The sequence below is a fragment of the Armigeres subalbatus genome, chromosome 1 (genome assembly GCF_024139115.2).
Source record: "Armigeres subalbatus isolate Guangzhou_Male chromosome 1, GZ_Asu_2, whole genome shotgun sequence".
NCBI classification, from domain to species: domain Eukaryota; kingdom Metazoa; phylum Arthropoda; class Insecta; order Diptera; family Culicidae; genus Armigeres; species Armigeres subalbatus.
The window spans coordinates 127310082-127324140 of NC_085139.1; the positions used below are offsets into that span (position 1 = coordinate 127310082).

Here is a 14059-nt window from a genome sequence, read left to right on the forward strand (position 1 = left end):
TTTTCATATATTTGTATTATATTTTTTTCATAATTCATTATATACACTTTTCATATTTTTACATTTTCATCTCTATATATAAAAATGAGTATGCATATACTTTGAGGCAATATAACTCACGAACGGATGGACCAATTTACAAGATACCATCAGTAATTGATTCGTCTTGGGATCAGCTGTGGGATATATACAAAGAGTTTGCAAATTTGATGGGAAAAGTTGAAAAAATGTCAAAATACAATATTAGCGCAAGTTGGGAGGAAACCTAATGCGATCGCAAAAAAATGATCTAGAGTGCGACGCTGCAATGAACTTCACAATTGACAGTTTTAATGCAAAATAATAGAAACCCGAGCAAGATCGGGTATGTTCAACTAGTATTTTAATAATTTCAGAATTTAAATAAAAGTCTTCTTCATTCGGCTCGGTCCATGGCTGTACTTCGCCAACCACGCAATCTGCGGAGGGTCCGCAAATCGTCCTCCACCTGATCGATCCACCTTGCTCGCTGTGCACCTCACCTTCTTGTTCCCGTCGGATCGTTGTCGAGAACCATTTTCACCGGATTACTGTCCGACATTCTGGCTACGTGCCCGGCCCACCGCAGTCTTCCGATTTTCGCGGTGTGAACGATGGTTGGTTCTCCCAACAGCTGATGCAACTCGTGGTTCATTCGCCTCCTCCACGTACCGTCCGCCATCTGCACCCCACCATAGATGGTACGCAACACTTTCCTTTCAAAAACTCCCAGTGCGTGTTGGTCCTCCACGAGGTCTCGTGTCCGTAGAGAACTACCGGTCTAATAAGCGTTTTGTAGATAGTTAGTTTGGTACGGCGGCGAACTCTATTCGGAGTCCAAAGTACGCACGATTTCCAGCCACTATGCGTCTTCGAATTTCTCTGCCGGTATCGTTATCGGCGGTCACCAGTGAGCCCAAGTACACGAATTCTTCAACCACCTCGATTTCGTCACCACCGATAGAAACTCGTGGTGGGTGGCTTACATTGACCTCTCTTGAGCCTCTTCCTATCATGTACTTCGTCTCCGACGTGTTGATGACTAGTCCCATCCGTTTAGCTTCGCTTTTCAGTCTGATAAAGGCTTCCTCCATCCTCTCAAAGTTACGTGCCATGATATCAATGTCTTCGACGAAACCAAATAACTGGACGGACTTCGTGAAAATCGTACCACTCGTGTCAATCCCTGCCCTTTGTATTACTCTCTCCAAAGCGATGTTGAATAGCAGACACGAAAGACCATCACCTTGCCGTAACCCGCTACGCGTTTCGAAGGGACTCGAAAATGCCCCTGAAACTCGAACTACGCACATCACCCGATCCATCGTCGCCTTGATCAACCGTATCAGTTTATCCGGAAATCCATTTTCGTGCATTAGCTGCCATAGCTGATCCCGATCGATTGTATCATATGCGGCTTTGAAGTCGATAAATAGATGATGTGTGGGCACGTTGTATTCGCGGCATTTCTGCAATACCTGACGTATGGCGAACACCTGTTCTGTGGTAGAGCGTTCACCCATAAATCCCGCCTGGTACTGCCCCACGAACTCTCTTGCAATTGGTGTTAGTCGGCGGCATAAAATTTGGGAGAGTACCTTGTAGGCGGCGTTCAGCAATGTGATTGCGCGGTAGTTGCTACAATCCAGCTTATCGCCCTTTTTATAGATGGGACACACGACACCTTCCATCCACTCCTGCGGCAGAACCTCATCCTCCCAAACCTTAGTAATCACCCAGTGCAGCGCTCTAGCCAGTGCCTCACCACCGTGTTCAAACAGCTCTCCTGGTAGTTGGTCAACTCCAGGGGCTTTGTTGTTTTTCAGCCGGCCGATCTCCTCCTGGATTTCCTGGAGATTCGGAGCCGGAAGTCGCATGTCCTGCGCGCGTACTCCTAGGTTAATTACCATACCGCCACCGTTGTCTGCCATATCGCCATTCAGGTGCTGCCGCCACCTTTGGATCACCTCACGCTCGTTTGTAAGAAGGTTCCCGTTTATGTCCTTACACATATCGAGCTGTGGCACGTGGCCCATTCGTGAACGGTTCAACTTCTCATAGAACTTTCGTGCGTTATTACCGCGGTACAGTTCCTCCGTCTCTTCACAGTCTCGATCTACCTGCTGGCGCTTTTTCCTCCGGAAAATCGAGTTTTGTCTCTTCCGCGCCCGTTTGTATCGTGCCTCATTCGCCCTCGTGCGGTGTTGCAGCAATCTCGCCCATGCTGCATTCTTATCCTCAACTAACTGCTCACGTTCGCCGTCATACCAGTCGTTCTTTTGATCCGGGACCACCGTACCTAATGCAGCGGTTGCGGTGCTTCCAATGGCGGATCGAATATCGCTCCAGCCATCTTCAAGAGATGTTGTGCCTAGCTGCTCTTCCGTTGGGAGTGCCACTTCCAGCTGCTGCGCGTATTCTTGGGCTAGTCTACCGTCTTGTAGCCGCCCAATATTATGCCGCGGCGTCCGACTTCGACGCGTGTTGTACACCGTCGAGAGTTTTGAGCACATGCATACTGCAACGAGGTAGTGGTCGGATTCAATATTCGCACTGCGGTAAGTGCGGACGTTCGTGATGTCGGAGAAGAATTTACCGTCGATTAGAACGTGGTCGATTTGGTTTTCCGTTACTTGATTAGGTGATTTCCATGTGGCCTTGTGGATATTCTTGCGGGGGAAGAAAGTGGTTCGGACTACCATTCCGCGGAAGGCTGCAAATTTTATGCATCGTTGGCCGTTGTCGTTCGATACGGTATGCAGACTATCCGGTACGATGACCGGTCTATACATTTACTCCCTTCCTACCTGAGCGTTCGTGTCACCGATGACGATTTTGACGTCCCGCAGTGGGCATCCATCGTATGTATGCTCCAGCTGCGCTATAGTTGAAGAAGCGGCTTTTTATCCTCAGCTTGCACATCCTTGCGTTGATTGGATGCCACCCAATCACGCGTTGGCGCATCTTTCCCAGCACTATGAAGCCGGTTCCCAGCTCGTTGGTGGTGCCACAGCTTTGGTAGAAGGTAGCCGCTCGATGCCCGCTTTCCACACTTTCTGTCCTGTCCAGCAGATTTCCTGCAGTGCCACGACATCGAAGTTGCGGGGATGTAATTCATCGTAGATTATCCTGTCGCAACCTGCGAATACTAGCGACTTGCAGTTCCATGTTCCAAGCTTCCAATCGTGATCCTTTATTCGTCGCCTAGGTCGTTGCCGATTGTATCGAGTCGTATTATCTTCTATGTCGTTCGTAATAGTTGTTTTTAAAGGCGGCTTATTGGGCCTGCGCAAACCTCCTGTCTCGTCGGAGGGCCGCCGTGTCAGGGCTGTTTAGCGTCCCACCTAACAACAGGACTTGGGCTTGTGCGCTTTGAGCGGCACACGGTCGCTTTGGCGGAGCCTACTTGCGGATACATGCAGTTTTTTATAGAGGTTTAACAGGGCCCACTGTCAAACCCCACCACATCCTAGGCAGGCGCCACAACTCGCAGACGGCCTGGGGAGGGATCGTCAAACCCTTGGACATAGTCCCTGCTGTATAATTCGAGAACTTATCGAGTAAATGTAACCAAATTTGGCATGTGGAGGTTTTTGGAAGCAATCAATGTTTCTATGGTACTTTCAAACTCCTCCCCCATCTGGAAGTTCGCTATGTAAACCGCCCAATAAAGAAATTACGAATCAGACCGCATCGTGCTTTCGTGCTGTGCGGTTCTTTCTCTCTTTGCGGAAGGAAGTTTTTAATACTACCCGAAGCTATTTTAATTTCAACGGTGCTTCTTAGCGCTATTTGTACCCACTGATCCCGTTACGATCTTTGCAAGGACCCGTGCCTTCGTTTTACGTTGGACCCGTTTGCGGAAGTAAAATTCCGACAAGCGGTGGTAATCCTGCAGGGACACCGTTCTGGGAAAAAACCTCTTAGAAGGTCACGTCTCCACGCTCAGCAATGAGTATTAACAAAACAAGAGGAAGAGTCTCTGAATTCTCCAGTTCCTTCAAAGAAACAAGGTTTCAAGACCGTCCTGCCCAAGCGCGGAAAAAATAGAAGGAAGCTGGAGAATTCAGATATTCCTTCTAACTCTAATATCGGAAATAATTCTTCTCCAATCGAACTGAGCAATCAGTTCGATTTGATTAATGATGAAATTGAGCAAATCGAATCTACCTCTAGCCCAGGTGATTCGATTCATGCGAAAAAGCAAAGGATTCCGCCAATTGTGGTATCTGTTTCCGAGTTTTCTGGCTTTTGGAATGAGATTTTGAGTAACCTTCAGGGGATCAAGGTTTCATTTCAGATTGCTAGGAAGGGTGACTGCCGCGTTTTGCCGGGATCCTTTGACGATCGCAAACGTCTTCTTCACTATTTAACTGAGAAGCGCCATAAATTCTTCACATACGACGACAAAACTGAGCGATTGTTCAAAGTCGTCTTGAAAGGTCTCCCCAGTGATGACAAGTCACTGGATGAGATTAAAATTGAAATTTCTCAATTACTTGGATTTTCACCAGTCCAAGTAATTAAGATGAAAAAGAAATCCCATTCTGGTACTTCCCAGAGGGGCATTTCTCAAGAATTTTATTTAGTTCATTTTAACAAAAGTGAACTAAATAATATGAAAAGTTTGGAAAAGGCCTGTATTATGTCTCATGTCCGTGTTACATGGGAACATTTCCGCAGGCCTGGGAGAAATTTCCAAAACCCTACCCAGTGCCGTAAGTGCCAAAAGTGGGGTCATGGAACCAAACATTGTCACATGGATGCTAAATGCATGATTTGTGGTGGAACCTCTCACGCCAAGGACGCATGTCCTGTGAGAGAAAGATTCCAATAAATTTAAGTGCGCAAACTGTGGGGGCAATCATAAATCCAATTTCTGGGAATGCCCTTCACGAAAAAGTTTTGAATTCCCGTGCAAAATTGATGACGGGAAATTCCAATCGGATCCCAGATTCGACGGGTAGAAATTTTTCCAACGCTCAAATTTCGAAACCGGTTACCGGTCGAGCAATTCATACCCACTACAATTCACAAACAAATTTTGCCGCTCGTCAACGGGTAGCAAGCACTTCAGTAAATTCCAATTTTTTGAATGTTCCTACGTATGCAAACATCGCTGCTGGTAGACCAAATTTCTCTTCTCAAAATGAGGTTTATACCCATGTCCCAACGGAAAATAACGGTCATGTTGCCGATTCAGGTAGCATGACTGCTTCCGATTTTGATTTTTTAACTGAACAATTGCATCACATGATTGATGCAATGTTCAAAGCAAATACAATTCCTGAAGCTGTTCAGGTTGGTATAATGTACACATAAAAAATTGTTATCGGACTCCGTTTCAATGGATCCAAATAATTGTGTGAAAGTTCTAAATTGGAATGCCCGCTCTCTGAAGGGTAAGGAAGATGAATTATTCAACTTCCTTTCAGTTCATAATGTGCATATTGCCATTATAACTGAAACGTATTTAAAACCAGGACTCTCCATTAAAAGAGATCCAAACTATTTTATCTACAGAAATGATCGTCTTGACAGCGCCTGTGGTGGAGTCGCCATTGTCATTAATAGACGTATCAAACATAAATTATTTTCTTCGTTTGAAACCAAAGTTTTTGAAACCTTGGGAGTTTCTGTTGAAACAAATTTTGGACAATTTTCCTTCATTGCAGCCTATTTGCCTTTTCAATGCAATGGGCAGCAAAAGAATTTGTTGAAAGCTGATCTTCAAATTCTGACTCGCAACAAATCAAAATTCTTCGTAATTGGTGACTTCAATGCCAAACACCGTTCATGGAATAATGCTCAAAGCAATTCCAATGGTAAAATTTTATTTGAAGATTGTTCTGCGGGATATTATACTATTCAATATCCCAATGGACCAACTTGTTTTTCTTCCAGTCGAAATCCTTCTACAATTGATTTAGTTTTAACGGATTCAAGTCAGCTGTGTGGCCAATTGGTAACTCATGCTGACTTTGACTCTGATCACCTTCCTGTGACATTTGAAATCTCACAAGAAGCCATTTATAATCCAATCAACTCTACTTTTAATTATCATAGAGCTGATTGGGATTTATATAAAACGTATATCGATAGGAATTTTGATATTGATATTCCTCTCGATACCAAAAGTGATATTGATAATGCTCTCGTATCTTTGACAAATTTAATTGTCGAAGCCAGAGGCATTGCAATTCCGAAATGTGAAGTTAAATTCAACTCCATTATTATTGACGACTATCTTCAGCTACTGATCCGTCTTAAAAATGTGAGAAGAAGGCAATACCAAAGAACTCGCGATCCCGCGTTGAAAGTTATTTGGCGAGATTGGCAAAATGAAATTAAAAAACGTTTCGCTATTCTGATTAATACCAACTTTGAGAATAATGTCTCGAAGTTGGATCCCAGTTCGAAAACCCTTTTGGAAATTAACAAAATTCTTAAAAACCTCAAAAGCCAATTCCAGCGCTTAAAGAGGGAAATAAAATTTTATTAACAAATGGCGGAAAGGCTCAAAAACTTGCTCAGCAGTTCGAGAGTGCCCATAATTTTAGTCTAGGTCTCACTAGTCCAATTGAGGATCAGGTTACACGGAGCTTCGAAGACATTCTCAATCAAGAGAATGTTTTTGACCCTTCGTTGGGAACCAATTTGGATGAAGTGAGATCTATTACTAGAAAATTTAAAAATATGAAAGCCCGGGTGATGATGGTATTTTCTACATACTTATCAAAAACTTCCTGAGAGCTCTTTATCCTTTTTGGTTAATTTATTTAACAAATGTTTTCAATTGGCATACTTTCCAGATAAATGGAAAAACGCCAAAGTTGTTCCAATTTTGAAGCCGGACAAAATCCAGCTGAGGCTTCTAGTTATCGCCCAATCAGTTTGCTTTCTTCAATAAGCAAACTGTTTGAAAAGATTATTTTAAATAGAATGATGGTTCATATTAATGACAATTCTATTTTTGCTGATGAGCAATTTGGTTTTCGCCATGGGCATTCAACCACTCATCAGTTATTAAGAGTTACGAACTTAATTCGGCTCAACAAATCTGAAGGATATTCGACTGGAGTTGCTCTTCTTGATATAGAGAAAGCATTTGACAGTGTTTGGCATGAAGGTTTGATTGTAAAATTGATGAATTTTAATTTTCCTCTGTACATCATTAAACTGATCCAAAATTATTTATCAGATCGCTCACTGCAGGTAAACTATCAGAATACTAAATCTGATAGATTACCTGTAAGGGCTGGTGTCCCCCAAGGCAGCATACTGGGGCCCATATTGTATAACATTTTTACTTCTGACTTACCTGATTTACCACCAATCTTTACCAATCTTTGTTTGCAGATGACACAGGTCTCTCAGCCAAAGGGCGAAGCCTTCGTGTCATTTGTAGTAGATTGCAAAAAAGTTTGAATATTTTCTCCACTTACTTGCAAAAATGGAAAATTTCCCCGAATGCTTCCAAAACTCAGCTTATAATTTTCCCACATAAGCCGAGAGCTTCTTATTTGAAACCTTCTAGCAGACATATTGTCACTATGAATGGGGTTCCAATTAATTGGTCTAGCGAAGCTAAATATTTAGGACTTCTGCTAGATCAAAAATTAACTTTTAAAAATCACATTGAAGGCCTTCAAGCCAAATGTAACAAATATATTAAGTGCCTATATCCACTTATAAACAGAAAATCAAAACTTTGTCTTAAGAACAAACTTTTGATTTACAAACAAATTTTTAGACCTGCCATGTTGTATGCTGTGCCAATATGGGCTAGTTGCTGCAATACCAGAAAGAAGGCACTCCAGAGGATTCAAAATAAAATTTTGAAAATGATTCTGAAGTTGCCTCCGTGGTATAGTACCAATGAACTTCATAGAATTTCTAATATTGAGACATTGCAACAAATGTCCAACAAAATAATTTCCAATTTTAGACAAAAATCGTTGCAATCTTCTATTGCAACGATTAACTCCTTGTACCCTTAGTATAAAATAGGTTAAGTTTAGTTTAAGTAGAAAACATTGTTATTCCTACATGGTTCAATTCAACCAGAGGAAAAAATTCTAACTGCTAGAGGCAATTGAAATGTATTAATAATAACTAAAAGCGTAATAGCAAATAAGGATGATAGTGTTAAGAAAACACGGAACACCTAGTCTAACATGTATTAGATAATTAGCAAATAAAATTAGTTAAAAAAAAAAAAAAAAAAAAAAAAAAAAGAAATTACGAATGCAAAAAATAAATCAGACATTGGACGAGACGAAGTTCGTCGGGTCTGCTAGTATTATCATAGAAATAACCATCGCCAGAAAAGATCCATTAATTACGTAACGCAAAAATTGGCCATTTTCAACCATCCTCCCCCCTATGTCACACTTTTTGCATCTGAGATTTGTATCTGCATCTGAGAATGTTCTATAGACCGGCACACTTCGAGCAATCCACCCCTCCCCCTTCAACCCATCCAGGTGTTGCGTAATTTATGGATGTTCCCTCATGAATAAAAGAAAATTATTTAAACTCTTAGTGGAATGTCTTCACCTGTCCTTTTGTTAGGGAATTTTCCATCTTCTCTTATTTTTCTAAACCCTCGTTCCTTAATCATTCGAAGAGATCGTCAAGATTGGCCCAACCGTTCTCGAAATTTAGCATCACTAACAAACAAGCATTCATTTTTATATGTATAGATGTGTCAAATAATAAAAATCCTTTCTATCTTTTTCTAGGTCTCGCCCCGTCCTGTGAAACACTTCTCATGTCCGAGATGGCTGTGGCGCGCATCACCCCGATCATCCTGAATGCCCAAACTTCGCATCGCGACACGCTGAGCACCAATCAAACCGAGCCCAAGAGTTACAAATTTTTCGTCCCAAGTGATATCGCCATCGTAACGTGGCGGCTGGACATCAAACGCGCGTGCAACGATTGCAGCGATGTGAGTTTCTTCGTGCAAGCGCACGCCTTGCCAACTCACAAGGATTACTTACAGAACGCCGTGATTTGTCCAAACCAAACCGGAGACATCAGCATCGACTTCTATCCCCAGGAAAGTGCATGGCATTACGTGGACGTTGACTTTCTGAACGAATCGGACGAGGCAAATTCGAATCGGTCATCCAGTGAAACGAACATTCATGAAGTGGAGTTTGTGATAGAGATGGAATTTGAATCAGCTCTGGTGGAATCGACAGAGGAGGAGCATAAAGAGTCCGTCGAAGAGGAAGGAAAACAGATTGCGGAGAAAGTGATGCAACGAAGGGGCTTCGAGCAGTATTCACTACTACGACAAACCTATCGGGAGTTCTTCATGTTCGACTATGACCTTCTGCCGGATATCAACGGTACTGTGCCGTTAACGTTGAACCTAAGTGCAGGGACTCCAGCTTTAATGAAATTCGATGTTAACGATGTCTACGATATTGGAGGCACGTTGAGCTTCGCAGTAGCTATGCGACAAGACATGAAAAGTATTCTGATCGACGCTCATCAAGCAAATAGCAATGATCACGTGGGGGTAGTCGCTGAGAAATTGATCGATATTCAGGAGAACTTTGTTGAAGAGGCAACGACGACAACAAGCACAACGGCTGCGCCCACCAGCAATGCGAAAGAAGCCAACCGAAGTAACCAAACGGTAATCGTTTGCATGAGGCTAGGTGAGCCAGGAATACCCACCTGGCCGGACAAGTGTGTCTATGGAAGACACATCTTTCCAGCCGCTATTACGATCAATAATACCGATTCGGACACCAGTACTGGTTTGGTTCACATTCCGTTCCCAGAACCTGGCAAATGGTATGTGACACTGGGGATTTTCTGTCACGGAGCAGAAACAGCCGCTAGGATTACAATCATTGATAGTGTAAAGGAATTTATCAAGAAGTATGGCGAAATTTTATCAGATATGAAACAACCGTGTTCTTGCGCGGAGCACGCCAAATATTATCAAGAATGTCTGGCAGATGATGCTTGTTTGGGTAAAATGAATGAAACAGAGACGTTGAAGATAAAAGAATGCATTATGGATGCGAAGTGTACTGATGTATCGGATGAGATGGCTAAAAAATTCGAAGTTCATCATAAGTATGCTACAGAACAGAGCGTTGCCGCTGACGCTGGTTGCAATGGTAGCGTCGTTTTCACAATATCATCCAGCCCTTGTGTAGCGGGACGTTGTGGTCGGTTTGGTCGGTGTTATCACTACATGTCCGGAGGATTTGTCTTCTCCACATGTTTGTGTTTGCGCAACTACCGTGGTTGGGATTGTACCGAAGACTCTCAAGTTCCGTCCAGCGCTTCGATTCTCGTAGCCTCGCTCATGTTGACCCTTTCAAATTTATTGTTTTTGCCTAGCATTTTCTTTGCAGTTAAACGAGGCTACTACACCGAGTCGATCATATACTTTTTTGCAATGTTCTTCTCCACTTTTTACCATGCCTGCGATTCAGGCGAGGAAGAATTTAGCTTCTGCCTCGTCAAAATCGGAGTTCTACAGTTCTGTGATTTCTACTGTGGCTTGCTTGCTATTTGGGTCACACTGATTGCAATGTCTAATGTGCGGCATCAGTTTGTTTCGCTGCTCCACATGTTGGGAGCGATTCTTCTAGCTTTTGGAACAGAATTGAACAAACAATCGTTATGGGTATTCCTTGCCCCAGCATTAACGGGGATTTGTTTAATATCCGTTAGCTGGGGTCTTCGTTGCAGAAAAACGAAGAAATGTTTCCCATCGCGAAATTACTTAGCAGTATATTTGCCAATCGGCAGTGTGCTCGTAATGGTGGGTCTCGTGTGCTACGCCTTTTTACAGACGAAGCAAAATTATCACATCGTCCACTCAATTTGGCACATGGTAATGGCTCTAAGCATCCTATGCCTCCTCCCCAACCGAAAAACATTTCAACCAAAATGCTAGCATACGGTGATGATCTATCTATTAAACTCCTCCTCCCAATCGTCCAACTCCATGTCCTCGGCCACCACTTCGGGCACGAGCCCGAATGGCAGTGCTACCGCTACTACAGTGGCATCGCCATCGGCTGCGCCAGCAGGCGATGGGGTCTCCACTATTGCCGGTCCACGTGGAGACATCAATCCTATTAAGTGTACACTACAGCGCAACAGTTCCGTCGCGACAGCCATTACCGAAATCACTCCGTCGGCATCACTTGTAAATAATCTATCCGATGCCACCGGCGGCAACAACAGCATGTCGTTGTCCTCTACCTATTCATCACTCGCTTCCGCTGCCACCACGGTCACTGTAGCCAGCGGCGTGCGATAGAGAGTCCGGGGAAAGGCATTAATTAACACTGTTCGCCACCCGCGATCTACATGGCGGCTGCAACGGCAAAAACAAGCATCGCTGTGTTGTAGCACAGGCGAGCAGACATAACACTCAACAATATTTCAGCGGGCACAGATTGGGAGATTTATTCGCAGTTTGCTCATATTAATCAGGTTTGTCCGCACTTAGGATCAATATCCTTGATAGAAGAAAAGTGGAAAAAAATAATGTTTGTAATGCTCTAAACGTTATGTCTGAATGTCTGTGGTTATGGGTTTTAAGCATGACCCAAACTGGTGTTAACTGTTTCTGTATGGCACAAGAATAAAATGAACGAAACAACCTCGAAAACAAAAATATTCAGTGGATGTGTGCTAGGGATAAAAAAGGGATGCGCCATGCATAGTTCTCTGTATCCCGTAACAAGATTATCGAACACTGCACAGATAACACGCGTCTAAATCATAATTATTTTACTTGTCATAACAATTCAGTGATTAGGGCGAAAAGAGATGTGTGTCCCTGTTTTTGTTACAAGTTACATTTTTTTTATGCGATGTTACTCTTACGGTCCGAGAAAATGGGGATTGGAACCCTGCCATCCCCAGCATGGACAAAAATCACACACTTGGACAGGTAGCTACAACAACTCCTTATCAATAGGTTTGCGCCGAATGGAGTAGTCCCCCTGACTTTGATTCTAATTCCTGGGTCAATCGCTTCCAGTCGCCTAGGCATTGAGCGCCCTCAGGTCCTCTTCAAATGCAAAAAACATGTTCGTGGTCTACTACGAAGCCTACTGTATCTTCCGGGTTTTCCACTGAACATAATCTTCGCCTAACGCTTTTCCGTGAGGCCGTGCCCCAATTTCCGAACGATCGCTGTACGCAGAATTATCGCGCGATCTGGTATCGAACCAAAAAAGGTAGGTTTGCTACAGCGTCGATACACCAATGCCCGACGTATTGTAGAGCTCCATAATCGTCGGTCTTGTGCGATATTCCTTCAGTTTCTCCGAGCGTTTAGCATACCCTGGTCTGATTCCACCGCGTGCAGTCAGCTGTTCGTGGCCTTCCACGAAGTCGGCGGTCTCTATCCGGTTATCTGTTGAATATTGTTTTCACTATTCTTTCTTCCGACATTCGCACTAAGTGACCAGCCCACTGAAGTCTGCCGTATTTTACACGATTCACAATACTTTCTTCTTTATATACTTGATACAGCTCATGATTCATGCGTCTGCGCCACAGTATTGTACGCAGCACTTTTCACTCGAAAACCTCAACAGCTCTCCGGTCCGCTTCTTTTAACGTTCATACTTCATAAAGGGCCACTGGTGGAATCAGATTTGTGTATAGCGCAAAATTCGTTTCTGTCTGCATGTTGCAGGGCCTAAGCTAATACGTCTTTTCACGGTAAACGTCATTGTTACATGTCACAAGCGTTCCAAGGGGAAAAAATTCTTCAACAACTTCACTACCTCAGCACCAACACCACTAGGTCTTCCTCTATCTCTACCTGCCACCATGTACTTCGTCTTGGTAGAGTAAATGGTTAAGACTAACTTCGCCGTCTCCCTCTTCAGTGGGTCAAAAGCCTCCACTACTGCTCTGCGATCGATTCCAATGAGGTCGATATCATCCGCAAAGCCCAGGAGCATAGGCGACCTGTGATGATTGTGCCATTCCTCTGCACGCCAGATCTCCTAATAGCGCCCTCGAGTGCAATGTTGAACAATAAATCCGTCTAAGGACACAAATGATGTTGGCACTTCCCTGCATTCCGAATACTTGATTTCGAGCCATCCAGCGTTGTACGTATCAGTCTAATCAGTTTCGCCGGAAAACCATGCTCGGACATTATCTTGCACAGCTCATTTCTTTCCACTGAATCGTGAAATCAATTAACAGAAAGCTTCCCAACATCTTTACCTCGTCCAACGTTGGTGGTTCCACAGCTTGACCGTCGCCGACTATGTCCATCCTGCTCCTTAATACATCTTCATTTTCTCCGTTCAACAAATCTTCGAAGTACTCCTTCCATCTAGAAGCCACTACCACCGCTGGATGACGAAATTTGAGAATAGGAGAGGTCCAAAATTGCTTCCTTGTGGCTCTCCAGACGAATTGAGAAAAGCTTCAGACGATTCATTGTTGAACGAATTCTTCAGTTTCACAATACCAGCTTTCACATACCATGTTGTCAATTAGATCCAATTAAATCCTTCACAAAGTAAGAATGTTAGTCGGCATGTTTCTGCATGCAAAATCAATTTGATGAGGTGAAAGTTAAGCTAAGCTAAAGCTAAGCTAAAGTTAAGCTAAAGCTAAGCTAAAGCTAAGCTAATCTAAACCTAAGCTAAAGCTAAGCTGAAGCTAGCTTAAAGCTTGCTAAAGCCAAGTTAGAGCTAAAGCTGTTTAAAGCTGTTAAAGCTAAGCTAAAGCTAAAGCTGTTAAGCTAATTTAAAGCTAAGCTAAAGCTAAGCTAAAGCTAAGCTAAAGCTAAGCTAAAGCTAAGCTAAAGCTAAGCTAAAGCTAAGCTAAAGCTAAGCTAAAGCTAAGCTAAAGCTAAGCTAAAGCTAAGCTAAAGCTAAGCTAAAGCTAAGCTAAAGCTAAGCTGTTGCTAAGCTAAAGCTAAGCTAAAGCTAGCTAAGCTTAAAGCTAAGCTAAAGCTAAGCTAAAGCTAAGCTAAAGCTGTTGAAGGTAAGCTGAAGCTGCTAAAGCTAAGCTGAAGCTA

The 14059-nt window shown here is 43.3% G+C and overlaps 1 protein-coding gene across 1 annotated transcript in view; it reads left to right on the forward strand.

Moving 5' to 3' along the window:
* LOC134205102 (uncharacterized) overlaps window positions 1-13670 on the forward strand; it is a 100185-nt gene extending 86515 nt beyond the window's left edge. The window contains exon 5 of the mRNA XM_062680028.1: window positions 8763-13670. Within this exon, the coding sequence (XP_062536012.1) occupies window positions 8763-10951 (2189 nt within the window). The 3' untranslated portion in view covers window positions 10952-13670. The remainder of the gene's footprint in view (window positions 1-8762) is intronic.
* Window positions 13671-14059: the final 389 nt, after the last annotated feature.